The following is a 17495-nucleotide window of genomic DNA, read 5'->3' as shown; positions in this document are numbered from 1 at the left end:
TCTGCAGGCATACATGCAGACAGAATATTGTATACCTAATAAATAAATAAATAAATTTTAAAGAAAAAAGAAAAATAGAGAGGGCAATATAACACCTCCACAAACCCAGCTATCATACAACAGCACATCCTGAACATTCCAACGCAGCTGAAGCACAAGAAAACAACCTTAAAAATAACTTTATGAAGATGACACAAGTCCTTAAAGAGGAAATGAAAAATTCCCTCAAAGAAGTTGAGAAAAAGACAAACAAAAAATTAGAGGAAATCAATAAATCCCTTAATGAATGCCAAAAAAAAGCAAAGAAAACAAACAAACAAACAGGTGAAGGAAACAGTTCAAGCCCTGAAAATGGAAATAGAAGCAATAAAGAAAACACAAGCTGAGGGAATTCTGGAAATGGAAGTGAACAGGAACCACAGATGCAAGCATCACCAACAGAATACAAGAGATGGAAAAGAGAATTTCAGGTGTTGAAGATACAATAGAGGAAATAGATTCATCAGTCAAAGAAAATGTTAAATCTAAAAAGTTCCTAACACCAAACATCCAGGAAATCTGGGACACCATGAAAAGATCAAGCCTAAGAGTAATAGGAACAGAAGAAAGAGTAGAATCTATGCTCAAAAATCCAGAAAATATATTCAGTGGTCCTTGAGTTTGGGCATCCAGCTTAAGTATGTACTATAGTTTGAATCTGGACTATGTCTCAAAAGCCTATATATGCTGAAGACTTAGTCTGCAGTCTGCTGCTATTGAGATACAATGGAAAGTTAAGAGGCGGGGCTTACTGGGGGATTGTCCCATCATTGGTGGCAGCATACTTTTAAATGGGACAGTGGAACCCAGGACCTTGTATGCATACACTCTTACATGTTCTCTTTCCCTCCCTCCTCTCCTCTCCTCTCTCCTCTCCTCTCTCTCTCTCTCTCTCTCTCTCTCTCTCTCCCCCCTCTCTCCCCCACCTCTCCCCCTCTCCCTCTCTCTGGGGAGCTATGTGTGGGTGTGTGCATGTGAACGCTGGTGCTCACAGAGGTCAGGGGTGTTGGATCCTATGTGGCTGTAACTACAGATGGTTGTGAGCTGTTGGATACGGGTTTGGAGAACCAAAACTAGGTTTTCCCAAGAGCAGTACATTCTCTTAACTACTAAGCCATCTTTGTAGCACCCTCGTTCTCCTTCCCCTTTTAGGAACGAGGGAGTAGCTTTGCTGCCATACATTTCTACTGTCATATGATGCCTTAACGCAGGACCAGCAACAAACAAGTAATTATGGACTCAAAGATCTGTAATTATGAGCCCAAATAAAGTCTTTTAAAGTTCATTTGTTTACAGTAATAGAAAGCTAACTAATAGGGCTGGGAATGCAGCTCAGGTAGATTGAGGCCTGGCATGAATAAAGCCCTGGGTTTTAATTGTGATTAGTGGTATATAACTATAATCCTAGTACCTGAGTGAGAAGGAAAAGCATCTGGAATTCAAGATCAGCCTCAGCCATGAAAAATGTTTGAAGCCAACCTAGGCTACAATGAAACCCTTTCTAAAAAACAAAACAAAACACAAACTAATGTTCAACAACACATCGCACAGCTATGCCTTTTAACACTAGACTTCAGCCATATTTGCAGATTTGCTTCTTGCTATCTAATTAGATCTCAAATATACAAAATGAAAAAAAAGAGTCAAACTAATTCTTAGCAATGGTAAGGATAAACAAGTTACCTATTATTTTCAAAATATTTGGGAAATCCCTCAGATGACAGAAACAACAGATGGGTGTTTTTTGAGTTTCTCAGTGCTATGACAAAATTATCTGTGACATCAACACAGAAGTAGAAAAGGTTTAGTTTTGCTCACAGTTTCTGAGATTTCAGTTCCTGCTTGGCCTATCACAAGGCTTTGGGCCTGAGGTAAGACAGAATATCATGGCAACAGGAGTATATAATAGAGGAAGATGCTCACTCATGGCAGTTAGTAAGCAATTGGGAGTCAGAGGCAGAGGAGAACCAGGGGCAAGATTCCCTTCAAAGGCCTGCAACCAGTTACTTAGTTTATACAATTAGTGAAAGTCTGAACATATTGAGAAATACCAAGATAAAAATTAAGAAAGGAGCTGGGAAGGGGGCCTGGAGAGATGGTTCAACAGTTAAAAGCACTGATGCTCTTGCAGAGGACCCACGTTTGATTCCTAGCCCCCACATGGGCGTGTACCACCATCTGTAAATACAGTCCCAGAGGATTCAGTACACCCTTATAGCCTCTCTGGGCACAAGGCACACATAGTACATCGCATATGCATACTTATATATGCCATCTATCTGTCTATCTGTCTATCTATCTATCTACTTACCTATTATCTATCTATCTACCTACCTATTATCTATCTATCTATCTATCTATCTATCTATCTATCTATCTATCATCTACCTACCTATTATCTATCTATCTATCTATCTATCTATCTATCTATCTATCTATCTCTACCAATCTATCAAATAAAGTCAAACTGAGAAATAGGCCTTTTCTATTTATATCTAGTCTATTTTCACAGCAAAATATTTCATTATTATATAAACTTTCTCTCTAAAAAGTAAATTCTAATGAACACACAACTTCTTTTATTAGTTTAATACTTCTTTATACATACCACACAAAGTTCAAATAAAATTATCCCAAGAGACCACACATCTGATTTGGGGCCAGAAGGCAATGGTTTTTCACTTGGCACATGATCAGTAGTTTTGGAAATTCCTTGTGCAATTACCTCAGGTGCCAGATATGAGGGATACCTGTAACACATGTGAAAATAACAAATAATTATAATGAGCTGCAATGGTGATAGAAACAGAGCACATTCTTATAACTAGTGCATGAGATGTAAAAATCCCACACAATTAAATCCACACTGATTACTAGGATTAATCTTGAAATACAGGCCTTTATGTCTAGGAATGAAACTGAATATACAGAAGTCCTAAATCATTTTAAAAACACATCCTATCTCTCCGTGGCACCAGTTGGGTTTCTTGCTCTTTTCTGTGATTATATATTGCTACTACAGCAGGCCTCTAGGCTTCCAAGTGCTTTTCCTTCCTCCTACCAGTTGATCTTCTGCTAACGGTGAATTGTTGTGGTGATATTTTATCTGTGCTGAAATGTGATATTTTATTTGTATGTTAATAAATAAAGTTTGCCTGAAGATCAGAGGTCATAGTCAGCCATAAACAGAAGTCAGGAGGTGGTAGCACATGCCCTTAATCCGATCACATGGCAGGCAGAGTTTCTGGGTGTTCAAGGACACAGCCAAGCGTGGTGACACATGCCTTTAATCCCAGTACCAACCATAGAGAGCTGGAGGTCTGTATAGACAGGCAGTGATGAGGAAGTGATGTGGCTGGGCTTAGAGCCAATGAGAAGGAAGAACAGGAAGGCAATAAAGGCACAGGTTAGACAGGAAGAAGCTCTCTCTTGGGAAGCTATGACAAGGTGGTAAGCTAAGGTTAGTCGGTGGCTACTCGCCATTGCTCTGATCTCTTCAGCTATTACCCCTATATTTGGCTCTGTGTTTCATATTTAATAAGACCGTTTAGAAATTCGTCTACAAATTGTTTCATCATTTGATCTTTGACATAGGAATGGGTTATTGTCAACAGTGTCCTAGTTTGCTTTGCTGTTGCTGTGATAAAACACTGGCCAGAAGCAACTTGGGCAGGAAAAGGTTTATGCCATTTTACAATTATACTCTATCATTGAGGGGAGCCAGAGAAGAAGTTCAAGCATGAATCAAAGCAGAGTTCATGGAGTAATGCTATCTACAGACTTGCCTACAGGCAATCTGATGGAGGCAATCTTCAATAAGGTTCTCTTTTCTCAGATGTCTCTAGCTTTTGTGAAGTTGACAAAAATCTAACCAGTACAAATGACTCCTTGTCAACCTGATACAGAAAACCATCATTAAACTATAACCTTTCCTTTCTTGTTTATCCCCAAGATCTCCTGATAATAATTCAAAATAACAGTATATTTTAAAAAGTTCCACAGTCTTTAAAACATTCAAACACTTGTATGTACATATTTTCAGGGATGCACTGCTGTGGGATGGTCTTTCTGTATGCTGTAAATACATGTTGCTACTATTGGTTAATAAAGAAGCTGTTTTAGACTATGGTAAGGCAAGATAAGAGCCAGGGGGTAAATCCAAGAGAGATATAGAGGAAGAGGGTAGAGTCAGGGCAGATGCCATCCCACCACCCAAGGAGCAACATTCCAGCAGACTTGTAACACCACGGTCACATGGCAATACACAGATTAATAGAAATGGGTTAATTTAAGATGTAATAGCTAGCTAGCAAGAAGCCTCAACCATAGACCAAACAGTTTGTAATTAATATTAAGCCTCTGAGTGATTGCTTCATAAGCTGCTGCAGGCTGGGTGGGACACAGGAGAACTTTGGGCTACAATGCACACTTAGTATTGGGTAACCAATTGGTGTTCTCTGCCCTGGGGAAGACTATTTCTCCTGCTTCCAGCATTTCTTAGTTGTTTGTACTTCTGTGTCTAGGGTTGAGACCTCATGAGTTTTCCTCCTTCCATGTCAGCATGTCTACTGGTGTTATCCTTCTTCAAGTCATGTTTGGACAGCCCTGCTGGTGAGACTTCATGGGTGTAGTATACAGACTGAGAAGGCAATGTTTGTGTATTTAGGGACACGCACACACACAAACACACATACGTATGTAGCAAAAATTAAAGAACAAGAGGCCATGGTTTTGAAAATATGGGTTGGTGGCACATGAAAGGGTTTGGAGGGAGGAAAGGGAAGGGGGCAATAATGTAATATAATCTCAAAAAAATTAAAAAATTCAAACACTTTAAAAGTTCAGTCTCTTAAAAATTCAACATAATTTTAAAAGTTCAAAGTCTCTCAACTGTGGCTTTCTATAAAATAATAATTAAGTTATATTATTCTTATTACAAGGGGCAAGAAACAGGGCGTAGTTATAATCAGACCCAAGCAAAACCAAAATTCAATATTATAAATAGTTCAGTATCCAAGAATACTATGAACCCCAAATTGAATTATTAGGCACTGCATATAGGCATTTTCTATTTTAGTATCGTGTGTGTGTGTGTGTGTGTGTGTGTGTGTGTGTGTGTGTGTGTGTTTCTCAAATTTAGTCATGAGCACCATAATCTGGATTTTTCACTTCATTTACATTATTTTACAACAATAACTCCAAGCAAAATACATGTAAATACATGTGACATCCTCTCCTCATACTATCATTGTGAGACTTATTTATATGTAAAACATAACTCACTTAAGTCTGGATATGTAAATTGAATAAAACTAGTTTATTAAATGGTTAAATCATTATTCATCAGAAAGACATAAATATTCCTTTAATATACTCATGTATTCCTCTTATATATAAATTTGTGGATGACATTTTACCCTCAAATGATAATACTGCTTTTCTAAGTGAATGTGTGGAGTCTGTAAAAGTAGCTAAAGTCTGATTCAAAAGCACCGTATGTAGTGGTCTAGCATCTGTGTTCCGCTCTTTGAACCATGCTTTTTTGTTTTAAGGTACCAGAGATGGCCTTGTACCTGTTCCACAATTGCTCTGCCCCTGAACTTCATCCCCAACAAAACCTACTCTTTAATTTCAGTAAAATCTGATGTGGCTTTCTTCTTCTGTAGAAAGGAATGATAATGCCCACCACACAAAACTGTTGTAAACATTAATACATAAAGATGCTCTATAAAAATAGAATATGTGGCTGGCCGGTGGTGGTGCATACCATTAATCCCAGCACTCTTGGGAGGCAGAGGCAGGCAGATCTCCGTGAGTTTGAGGCCAGCCTGGTCTACAGAGCTAGTTCCAGGACAGCCAGAACTACATAGTGAAACGGTCTCAAAAAACAAAAACAAAACTAGAATAGGTGACACAAACCCCATGTTGTACTTTCATCATTGTCATCACCATGACATATCTAAAATGTAAGTTTTCCATTTTTATTCCTGACTTTGAATATATTAATTCAAAATCATAATACAGTTCATGAAAAGCCAAACAAAGCTATAATAAATTGGTTCACCAAAAACTTTGGACAGAAGCACAGAAGTAACCTTGTTCTAAAAATTCTGGGTCTCCTTTAACCAGACAGAAATTCATAAAGAGCCTTAAAATGGCCTTTAATGGAGGGCATCATCTTTCAGCAACTTTCTCTTAAGTGTCTCATTCTAACCCTCAATAAAAATGACCAGAACTTCACTTTGAACATGGCCGGTGAGGTAAATGCAAGTGACTTTTATCATCTGCAGCTTTAACAGGGCATTAAGCTACTGTCCAATCAAAATGAATGCCCAATTTATAATTCCTTCCAATATTTTGAAGCAGATGGTAACACTTACGTTCCTTAATATCTGTCACTGGAGTCAACTGCGAGCCTCCTCTGATGTAAAGGCTCTTTCTGGCCTTGCTGTTTGATCACTTATTTTATTTTTCCTGGCTAATGTTTCACACTTTGTGCTTTATAGCTTCCAGTAAGATCCTTTGAAACTCAGACTTCAAAGTAAGCTGTGTTGAATGCTAATACAAGACCATGTCTACAAAAGCATTTTAAAACCAAATGATTGATATGCCTTAAAAAACTCCCTTCTATTTATCACCAAAACCTAATGAATTCTTAAATGCAAGTCAGAAACCTAAAGCAACATTTGTTTTGTTTTTAGTTTTCTTTCATAGAAACTGATTTAGACAAAATGCAGATGTTATAGTAGTCATGTCTACCACAGCTCTTTATGGAAAATGGTAATGATCACATAAGGTAGAAGCTCAAACTTAACTAAGAACTTAAAATCAAAAGGATGTTTTCTTCTATAAGAACTTATTAATGATTATTATAACATTTTTATGTTTATGAATAAAATTGTGCTCTACCATTGTCAGTATGTGAAATGTTAAAATTATGAATTTGTATATCTTAATAAATAAGCCATCAGTACAGAAAATTAGCCCATTGAGGAATGAGTTGCTTAAGGACAAGAACTAATATTAGCTTTGTGCATAAAATAGGCAGACCAGAAAGTGCTCAATAAATGTTTCCTTACTAAATAAAGTCTCAATAGCCTGGACTACACAGTGAGTTATGTGCCAGCTTCAGACAATGGTACAGACAAACGAACAAAACAAAAACAAAAAAGAAACCTACAGGCCAGGTGTGGTGGAACATACCTTTAATCCCAGCACTCTGGAAGGAGAAGCAGGTGGATCTCTGTTAGGGTGTGGCCAGCTGGGTCTACACAATGAGTTCTAGTACACCTAGGGCTATGTAGAGAGATGTCTTAAAAAAGCCAAGAGGAAAAAAGAAATCTGCAATCTAAGTTTTTAGAATAAAGGGGGAATTTTTCAAAAATCTAAAAATTTAAGCAATATTCTACTTTGAAAATCTTCTCCATGACTGCTTATCCCGACTCCTGGTAGTACTAGTACTCCTCCTAGTGTAGTAGAACTGATTCTTGAGAACCCAAGAAGCAAACATAAAAGGATGCTATTAAAATAGCCATGCTGTGGAGATCCATAGAGATTTCCTAGTGAGATGTGAGCTTGCTTTACCCAGCAGAGCTGCATAGGGGAATGACTGGACCACTGGCATGGTTACCAGGTGTTTGGAAGGGTCTGCACTTGGCTGCACAGTGTGCTTTGATCTAGCAAGAGGGAGGTCTTTTGTCCCACCTCTTGGCATTGTTATTAAAAAGCCCTTTTGGAGCCGGGCGGTGGTGGCGCACGCCTTTAATCCCAGCACTCGGGAGGCAGAGCCAGGCGGATCTCTGTGAGTTCGAGGCCAGCCTGGGCTACCAAGTGAGTCCCAGGAAAGGCGCAAAGCTACACAGAGAAACCCTGTCTCGAAAAACCAAAAAAAAAAAAAGCCCTTTTGAAGAGACAGAAGGGGCCAGTGGATTTTGATCCAGGTCCTCCTGAAGCTATCCTATGTTTCTGCCTGTCTCCTCTCTGCTTTCTTTCTATCTTATTCCTCTCTCCTCCTCATAGGAACCCTTTAAAAGGCGGGAGCTGGCCTCCCACAGATGGTGCCAGTACTAGGGACTTGGGTGTGGAGGAAGTAAGAGTAGGAAAACCCCGAAGAAGCAGTTGGACATGTCTGGTTTTGTATGAAAAGGTTAGGCAGTGGTATTTTATTCTTTGGGAGCAAAAACTGTATATAGAAAAATTAGGCTGCAGCAAGTATCTCTCTCTGTCTAGTTTTCTTTCTTTCTCTCTTAATTTCTATCTATTAAATTAGGAAAAAATATAGGGTTTAGGTATAGGAATATTTTGCAGGAAGAAACTTAGGGTAAGTGTAGAATTTCCCTAGTGCCAGATCTGACACACAAAAAACAGTATCCAGAAACAAGTAGCCACTGCAGACTTAGCAGTCTGAGAAAGAGAAGCCGCTATGGGGCAGGAAAATAGTAAGCAGATGTTTGTACATTCTCTTGTAGAAAGTTTGAAAACTACCAGAGTTAATGTAGAACAGCAACAAGTACAGAGGTGCTTAGAGTTCACAGAGGAAATGTGTCCTTGGTTCTCTGACTATGGGACTCTGGACACAGACTCCTAGGGGAGAATCGGAGTTGAAATGCAAAAATATTATGAGGAACATAGGCTGGAAAAGATTCCCATGGAAGCTTTTGGCCTATGGGGACAGCTTAGATCTAAGTCCTTAGCAGCAGGAGGAAATTTTCCTGAGGTGGACATGGATAAAACAAAACCCTCCACTCTGCCAGCAGTGCCACTATATGAGAACACTTTTACAACACGGTTTAATCAGGGTCAGTTCCCTCCTAGTGCTGCATCTCCTCTTCAAGGCAGTATTTGGGCGGCAGCTAGCAGAGGGAGAGAGGTGCAAGGCTTTCAAATGTTCCTCGTAATTGAACAGCCAGATGCCCAGGACAATAGTAGTGAATGTAAATGGAGCCAGGGGTGCAGTGGCCACTATTGGCTGTGGCTGGGTTTCCTCCTGGAGCCAGGGCTGCTTGGCACTGTTATAAAAAGCCCTTTTGAAGAGACAGAAGGGGCCAGTGGATTTTGATCCAGGTCCTCCTGAAGCTATCTTGTGTTTCTGTCTGTCTCCTCTCTGCTATCTTTCTATCTAAAGGTTTCTTATTCCTCTCTTCTCCTCATAGGAACCCTTTAAAAGGTGGGAGCTGGCTGCCCACACCACACTGCATGTGAACAAATGTGATTAAGATTTCTAGGTTAGGTAAGTTTGGTTTACTCATTTTCATCAGTATTCTGAAGTGATGTAGGAAAGGGCCCTATTGTGAAATATAAGTTTAAGTTTTAGGGATAAAGAGCCAATGTCTACTCAGACTGCCACAAAAATATGAGACATACATAAATTCAATCACAGAAAATGAGAGACAATTTAGACAAAATAAAATGTTAATGTGGAGAAGCTGAAGTACATTCAGAAATTCTTTTCCTTACTTTTGTTGAAAATAATGTAAACTTACGGAATAGAATTACATTATGGAAATGTTTCAGAGGAACCACACAATAATACAGCAGTCTCTATCAGTAACACCTATCTAAATATAGCATGAAATAAAGTTCTACTCATATCTTGGAGGGCAATGTATATCTGGAATTTCATACCAGAGGCAATTAAATACATAAATCTCTTTACTATATTTCTCTATATAGAATTTATCCCATTATCTCCAATATCTACAATGAATCAACTTGAATTTAAAAATACAATTCTATCTTAGAGAACAAGGAACTAAATAAACATAAAACATTAAATTGAAAGTAAAAGAAGTAATGTTTTTCAGTCTATAAATGAACACATACTAGCATTAAGAATCTAGTCAGCTTTCTTACCTTAAACTACTTTTTAATGAAGTGCAATTAGTTAAGAAATATCATAAGGTAAACACAGCCAATGATTTGTGACTCTCTCTATCTGTTCTGTTAAAGATCAACTCAGGAATGTTAGTGATGCTGGGAAAATACTCATTGTCAATGAAGTATATAGGAAATTAAGATGTAGTAAATAAAGAAGAGCTGTTTTCATGTTAAAAATCACTAACAAAATATATATTATCAAAGTTCATCAAGGCTAATATAGAATTCAAAATACAGGAAAACAACTCTTACCCTATTGGGAAATCGACATCATCACCATGAGCTGTCATGTGATAAAGTCCAAATTTAGCCAGTTTAACATGACCCTACAACAAAAAAAAGAGAAAATCACTATGAAATATCTTAATACAATTGCCAAAGAAAATTATAAATATATGTTTCATAAATAAGATAACTGAATGAAAAAAGAAATAAAGAAGAAGGACATGACTGCTCCTGGTATGGTGGAGGAGAAAGTTTATTGTAGATAAAAGGGAGAGCATAGTCAGAGGCAGAGACATTTGGGAGAGTCCAGAATGGACATAACCAGACTGAGTTGGGCCATATAGGGGGTAGGGAGGGAGAGGGGAGGAAGATGCAGCAGCCAGGAGGCCCAGAGCAGATGAAAAGAGAACCAGGCAACCAAAATGGTTGATTATATAGGAAAGGAAAGCAGGGAGGAGGGCAGGCCAGCCCCTGGGTTAGAGAAGTTTAGGGTAGAGTGTTGTGGGATAATGCTCTTATACACTGTAAAGATTTGTCACTCCTATTGGTTTAATAAAACACTGATTGGCCAGTAGCCAGGCAGTAAGTGTAGGAGAGGTGACCAGATTAGGAGAAGGCTGGGAAGAAGAAAGCAGAGATGGAGGTGCCAGCCAGATGAAGAGGAAGTAAGATGAGAATGTTGGACTGAGAAAAGGTACCAAGCCACATGGCTAAACATAGACAAGAATTATGGGTTAATTTAAGTGTAAGAACTAGTTAGTTATAAGCCTGAGCAATAGGCCAAACAGTTTATAATTAATATAAGCTTTGATGTGTTTACTTGGGACCTAGCAGCTGCAGCACACAGGAAAATTTCCGTCTAATGTAGAGGGTTGGGTATGCCAGCCAGGAAGGCCTGTAACAGGTAGGGACTGATGAATAAAGGGAGACTCTAGTGACCAGTGTCCACTTTGATATGTTAAATGGACACCTCAGCCATTTGTTCTTGTTTGAAACCTAACAATAACTATTATGCAACTCAATATAATATTTTTTAAAGATTTACTTTTATGTATATTTGTGTGTGTGTGTGTGTGTGTGTGTGTGTGTGTGTGTGTGTGTGTGTGTGTCTGAGTGTATGCCACAGGGTGCCTGAGGATACCAGAAGAGGGCATCAGATTCCTTGGAACTGTAGTCAGAGGTAGTCATGTGAGCTGCCTGATGTGGGTACAGGGAACTGAACTCAGGTCCTGTGGACAAGCAGCACGTGTTCTTAACCACCAAGCATCTCTCCAGTCATATACATATAATATTTTATCAAAATACTATTTAAGAATTTATAAAACACCACGATTTTATGCAAAATCATCTGTCAATATTTAGTATGCTTTACACTCATTACATATGTATAAATGCTTATAGATACATGTATACATATATACTAATATATATTAAAATGTCTAGAGATAACTCAGTGTTAAAAAGCACTTCCTGCTCTTACAGAGGACTCAGGTCCAGTTATCAGGACTCTCATGGCAGCATGTCCATAATTCCACATCCACAAGACCTGATGATGCCCTATTTTGGTCTCTGTGAGCATCAGGCTTGTGCACAGTGCACAGACATACATGCAGGCAAAAACAACCACACACATCAAGTGAAAATAAATAAGTCTTTTAAAAAAATGTCAAATCAAAAATTTCTTTGACTTTTTGTCATTCACATTATCAAGGCATCAAGACTTTCCTCATTCCTTTTTTTTGTTTTTGTTTTGTTTTGTTTCTCTGTGAACAACTATGGCTGTCCTGGAACTCACTCTGTAGACCAAGCTGACCTCAAACTCACAGAGATCCAGCTGCCTCTGCCTGAGATTAAAGTGCTGAGATTAAAGGCATGTGCCACTACTGCCAGGCAAGACTTTTTCTTAACAAAGAAAAAAAGGAAAAGAAAGTTATCATTTTTCTTGAATCCTTGATTATAATGTTTAATAGACATTTTCCAAAGGAGTTTTTTTCCAGGGGCTTGTAAAGACCATTAGTTGTGAAATGGCAATTTTTAGTATGCAAAATTCACAGTTAAAAAATAATTAAGGGGGGCTGGAGAGATGGCTCAGTGGTTAAGAGCACTGGCTGCTCTGCCAGAGGTCCTGAGTTCAATTCCCAGCAACCACATGGTGGCTCACAACCATCTGTAATGAGATCTGGCACTCAGGCAGAACACTGTGTACATAATAAATAAAAAAATCTTCAAAAAAATTAATATTTCAATAAATTCGCTAGATTTCTGAGTATCTTTTTTGTTGTCTAAAAATAACAATAATAGTCACTAATGTGAGCTCAATAAAAGGAAAGCATTACTTTTATGTCTCTTAAAATGTTTCTTTTTAGGCTTGGGTTTCTTTTTGTAAAGCTGATTTAAACATCATTTGTCCACTGAAGAATTGCTCAGCATTACAAACTGTCCTTGGAAATAATCTTGCTTGGTTATGGCAATGATGCTTCACTGCTATGACAGAAATTAACGAGTGCTGCTGCTTTCTCCTTCGTGAGTTTTGATCCCATAGGGCAGCCGCATTAAACTTTATAAGACTCAGAAAATAATTATATAGGAATAATTGTCCCCTACGTTTCCCAGAAACTGTTTATACATTTATGGAAAAATTAAATTATAATTATTCATGAAAATATGCCACTTTGCTACCCATTAGTGTAGGAGGGTCTTTACCACAATAATCTCCTGTAAGATTTCTAAAAAGAGAAGAAGTAATCCCACAGAAAAGGGGACTAGGGATGAGCAGATAGCAACTGACATCTATAAAGCAGGGAGGAAGGAAGAGTAACAAGGTAGAACAACATGGCTGTGCATATGATAATGGCATTCCATATGAATGGCCAGCACTGCTGTCTTGAGATGTAAGTAACTGAAGAGCAGGAACATGCTGGGAAGCCATTCGATATATCCTTCATGGTTTCTGTCATGGAGCAGCTAACAAGCTCAGTTCACATAAGTCATAGCCCCTTGGAAAAAGAATGAGTGGAGAAAATAAAGAATGAATCTAGGAAAATAAGTTGGGTGTAGTGGAGAAGAATCCATCAATATAATTTTAAAAGTGTTTTTTTGTCTGCCACAAATACATCATTTTCATAAGTCATTACAAATATTCTGAAAACATATTGTTAGTCTATATTCCTCTGATTAATGGAAGATTTCAGTAGCTTTCATTCTCAAACAACATTAAAAATATCTATTACTAGCTAAAAGTTACCTTTCGATCCAACAGGATATTATGAGGAGACAGTGCTCTGTGTACTATGCCATGCTTGTTCAAGTACTGTAGGCCCTGAAGTACCTCAAATGCTATGCACAAAACCTTCATATAACTACAAGGAAAAGAAAAATTCAGAGATCAGTTACAAGGTAAATACAGTCTGCTTAAAAGAAGACATAATAAAAGCATTCAGTAATGCTTTGTTGCACCTCTTCCACTCAGAGAAAGTGGAACATGCACATCTTTAAAACATCTACTTCACATGGAGGTGGCGGCACACACCTTTGATATCAGCACTCCCTGGGGAGGCAGAGAAAGTGGATCTCTCTGTGTTCGAGGCCAGCCTGGTCTACAGAGTGAGTTCTAGGACAGCCAGGCATACACAGAGAAATCCAATCTCAAAAAACCAAATGTGTGTGTATACATATATTTATGTATGTATATGTGACATATGTATACACACACATACATATCTACTTCTACATATTTTGGATTTCCTGATTATAACACAACTAATGTGCTATAGAATCTTACAGTTTGGGCTACAATAAAAGCTATCTTTGTTTTTTCCAGGGAAGAGTTTTAATTTGGGTGTTGTACACTATTTATAGCAGAATGAGATGCATTTGCCACGGACCGGCTTGGTGTTTTACCAAATTATCAGTAATATTTAAAATATCTGGACCAAATCAATGAAAAGCATCAATTCTGTCAAAATAAAAACAAAACAACTAAGTCCACAACAACAAAATATATTTTATACAATATGGACATTGCATAGTCTCATATGAACTCATAAAAGAACTCCAGAAATTCATGCCTTATCGATCACTTGCTTTAATTATTGGCCCGTCCTTTCTAAGCCAGTCTTACAGAGATGCCCATTTCCTTTATCACTTTTCCTGTCTTTCTTCCATTGTCCTTCCCTGAGTTTCTTTAGTATGTACAGAAAACGACAAAGAAATCATTCAATTCAACCTTCCAACTACCAATATTTTTCAATGGACTGTTTTTTCTAGCCATGTTTTATTTTTAAAATTAATATCTGGAAGCAACCACAAAAGTAAACTTTAAAAGAGCTATAGATAATGAGGAAATAGTAGAGATTAAGTGAAATCATTAATTTTTTTTTTTTTTGAGACAAGGTTTCTGTGGGAAACTGCCTTGGCTGTCCTGGAACTTTGTAGACCAAGCTGTCTACCTCTGCCTCCTGAGTGCTGAAATTAAAGGCCTTCGAAATTCATTAAGAATTTTTAAGTAGGAAACATAAGAAAGTTAAAAAACAGCAAATAGCAAGTAATTGATGATGATGTACACATACCAATGATTATGTTAAATGCTAACAGTGCTACTTAACCAACTAAAAGATAAAACTTGTTAAACTTGGTAAGAATTGAGATTCAAGTATACTCAGCTGGAGAAAGCTAAAGAGGACACAGTTATAGGGAAAAGAGTGATTAGTAGATCAGTGGTTGCCATGGGCTTGGGCGACTACAAAGGAGCACAGGCAAAGCTTGAGGCTACTGGAATTGCTCTATTTACAGTTGAGCCATTGCTTATCAGATAGTTCAACTGTACATCAACAGCTAAATCCTAAGGTATGAGAACTAGGCCTCAATAAAATGTACTTAAAAATAGTAAGGTGAATAAATTTTCTTTATAAATAATTCCTGAAACTGGACTCTCTTTCTGAAATTAAAAGAACAAGAAAGAACAAGAGATTAAAAAGCTGAAATATTCTCTTCTCTTATGCCACTTTGGCTGAAGATGCTCCCCATAAGAATCATAGACTAACAAAACCCTCAGAGGCATGAGAAGCCTTCCATGCTGCTGGTGAGGGCAGTCCAGTTCCCAAACAATGCAGGCTATTGTTTCCCTTGAAAACTTCTCAGCAGTTGAAGGTAAGGCCATGTAGCTAAAGAAACAGCACACTTAGAATATAGAACTTGGTTCATTAGAGCTGGATCTTACACGAAAGTCTCCTTCCTGTGGTCTAGCTTTCATAGTACCAGAAAATAAGTACTGTGTAAGCTGCCAAGGGAGGGATACAACTAATAGTTCTACCCAGCTGAGATACCCATGAACCACAATGACCAACATAACAAGATATATGTAGAGGTGCAAATCTTGATGGTAATCAACTGCTGTCTAGTGGACATAAGGACCACTCAAGAGGAGAATAATGTCTAATACTGAAAATTTAGCCAACTCCCCAGGACTAGTGAGGTCATGGATCTCAGAAGAGAACCTACCTCCTACACTTTACCAGACCAGCACAATTCCTTCACTACATTCTAAAAGTTATCCTCATACCAGGAGATATAAGTGTAGCTCTCACCCCTCATCAAAAAACTTCTCTCTACAGCAGATGGAGCCCATTACAGAAGCTGGATACCACGCAGGATTAATGGACTATGGGAGACTCAGCCCCAATGGATATACCCACAGCACAGCTCCTGCATGTAGATGGCTCAGGAAAGATTACTAAAGAAGGGATGGAAAGATTGAGTCAGAATACCAGGAAGGCTGCTGTGAGAGGGACTTACAAGGGGATGCAGAAACAAGACCTGAAAAATGACAATATCAATAGACATGCTAATGAGGAAGGGGAGAACATCTCCCAGGGTCCCAGTCCTAGACAGAGAACTACAGGGGACTGACTGCTGAGAGAGGGGGAGTTAGCCTCTCTTGGAGATGACTGCCCTTATTAGTTATCTGATATGACTTAGTCAGCTCTGAAGTCCTATACATGCAAATAACAAAAATTGTGCTCAGGAGGCTGTATTTACATACTTGTGCATATATTTATATGTAACAGTAATAATTAAAAAAGAGGCTATCAATTTGAAAATGAGGTATATCAGAGGAGCTGAAGGGAAGAAAGGAAAGGGGGAAGTGATGTAAATATATTTTAATTAAAATGTTAAAAAACAGAAAATATTTTCAAATAAAAAAACATAGTTTAAGCATCTCATTTGACTGTATAAATTAACTTTAGCTTCCCTTATTATTCTTGCTCTCTCCCTCTCTCTCTCTCTCTCTCTCTCTCTCTCTCTCTCTCTCTCTCTCTCTCACACACACACACACACACACACTCACAATAGCTTATAAATTAGTGTCATATTCAGCACTACCACTAGAGGTCATCAACTGCACAGTATTTCAACACAGATGTCTAAGGAAATTGGAATCAAATCTTTACAATCACTGTTTTCATTAAACCAATTTTTGAACAGCTGAATACAGAAGACTCATTCTACTTCCTATAGTGTTTTTGTAAACTGATATTAGATTTGTATGTCAAAAATATATTCATATTAAAATGAAGGGGTGTATATATCAAAATAAATTTTATTTACAGAATTTTAAAAACTAAAGTTCATGATGAACTCAATTAGCTGCATTCTTGGCTACTGTTTGAGACTATTTGGGAATCACAGTTAATGGGCCCAGTATCTTCAACTTGAATCAAACAGTAAATCAGACTTACTTTTCTGTTTTTTATACACTTAGGGTTTAATTTTTTAAATTTATTTTAAAACACAAAATAAAAGGAAAAGGAAAATATTACCGTTTTAAATACTGAAGACAATGGTGAATGATAATTTTGGAACTTGGTATACTTGTTTTGAGGGATTTTGGGAGGAAGGGGTGTTTGTTTTTGAGACAGGGTCTCACTACAAGGCCCTTGCTGTCCTGGGACTCGCTCTGTAGACCATGCTGGTACTAAACTCAGAGATACACCTGCCTCTGCCTCCTAAGTGCTGGGACTAAAGACATGTATTACACTTACTTATTTTAAACCTGGTTTTCTTAATATGGTCAATAAATTTGATATGAAATCTTTTTTTTTTTTTTTTTTTTTTTTTTGGTTTTTCGAGACAGGGTTTCTCTGTGTAGCTTTGCGCCTTTCCTGGAACTCGCTTGGTAGCCCAGGCTGGCCTCAAACTCACAGAGATGAAATCTTTTTTTAAGCAATGTAATTATAATGTAATAGCAAAATAAAAATATCTAATAGTTAACATATAACAGTTCACTTGTGTGCTGTGGCACATGGACCCCCATATATATATATATATATATATATAATATATATATATATATATAT

General features: G+C 37.8%; 1 protein-coding gene across 3 annotated transcripts in view; it reads right to left on the bottom strand.

Annotated features, from left to right (window-relative positions):
- The window catches only part of Tbck (TBC1 domain containing kinase), a 169716-nt gene that overhangs the window by 124097 nt on the left and 28124 nt on the right, over nucleotides 1–17495 (bottom strand). For all 3 annotated transcript variants that reach the window (XR_008216275.1, XM_052730057.1, XM_052730056.1), the window contains exons 4-6: nucleotides 13385–13499; nucleotides 10168–10241; nucleotides 2648–2789 (exon numbers count right to left, since the gene is read on the bottom strand). Coding sequence is in view for 2 of the 3 variants with exons in the window: in XM_052730057.1 (XP_052586017.1) it covers nucleotides 2648–2789; nucleotides 10168–10241; nucleotides 13385–13499 (331 nt within the window). In the remaining variant the exon portion in view is untranslated. The remainder of the gene's footprint in view (nucleotides 1–2647; nucleotides 2790–10167; nucleotides 10242–13384; nucleotides 13500–17495) is intronic.

This window comes from Peromyscus californicus, unplaced genomic scaffold (genome assembly GCF_007827085.1).
Source record: "Peromyscus californicus insignis strain IS unplaced genomic scaffold, ASM782708v3 Scaffold_9__1_contigs__length_137607984, whole genome shotgun sequence".
NCBI classification, from domain to species: Eukaryota; Metazoa; Chordata; class Mammalia; order Rodentia; family Cricetidae; genus Peromyscus; species Peromyscus californicus.
The sequence above is the reverse complement of the archived record's forward strand: the minus strand, read 5'-3'. Positions and strand labels throughout refer to the sequence as shown.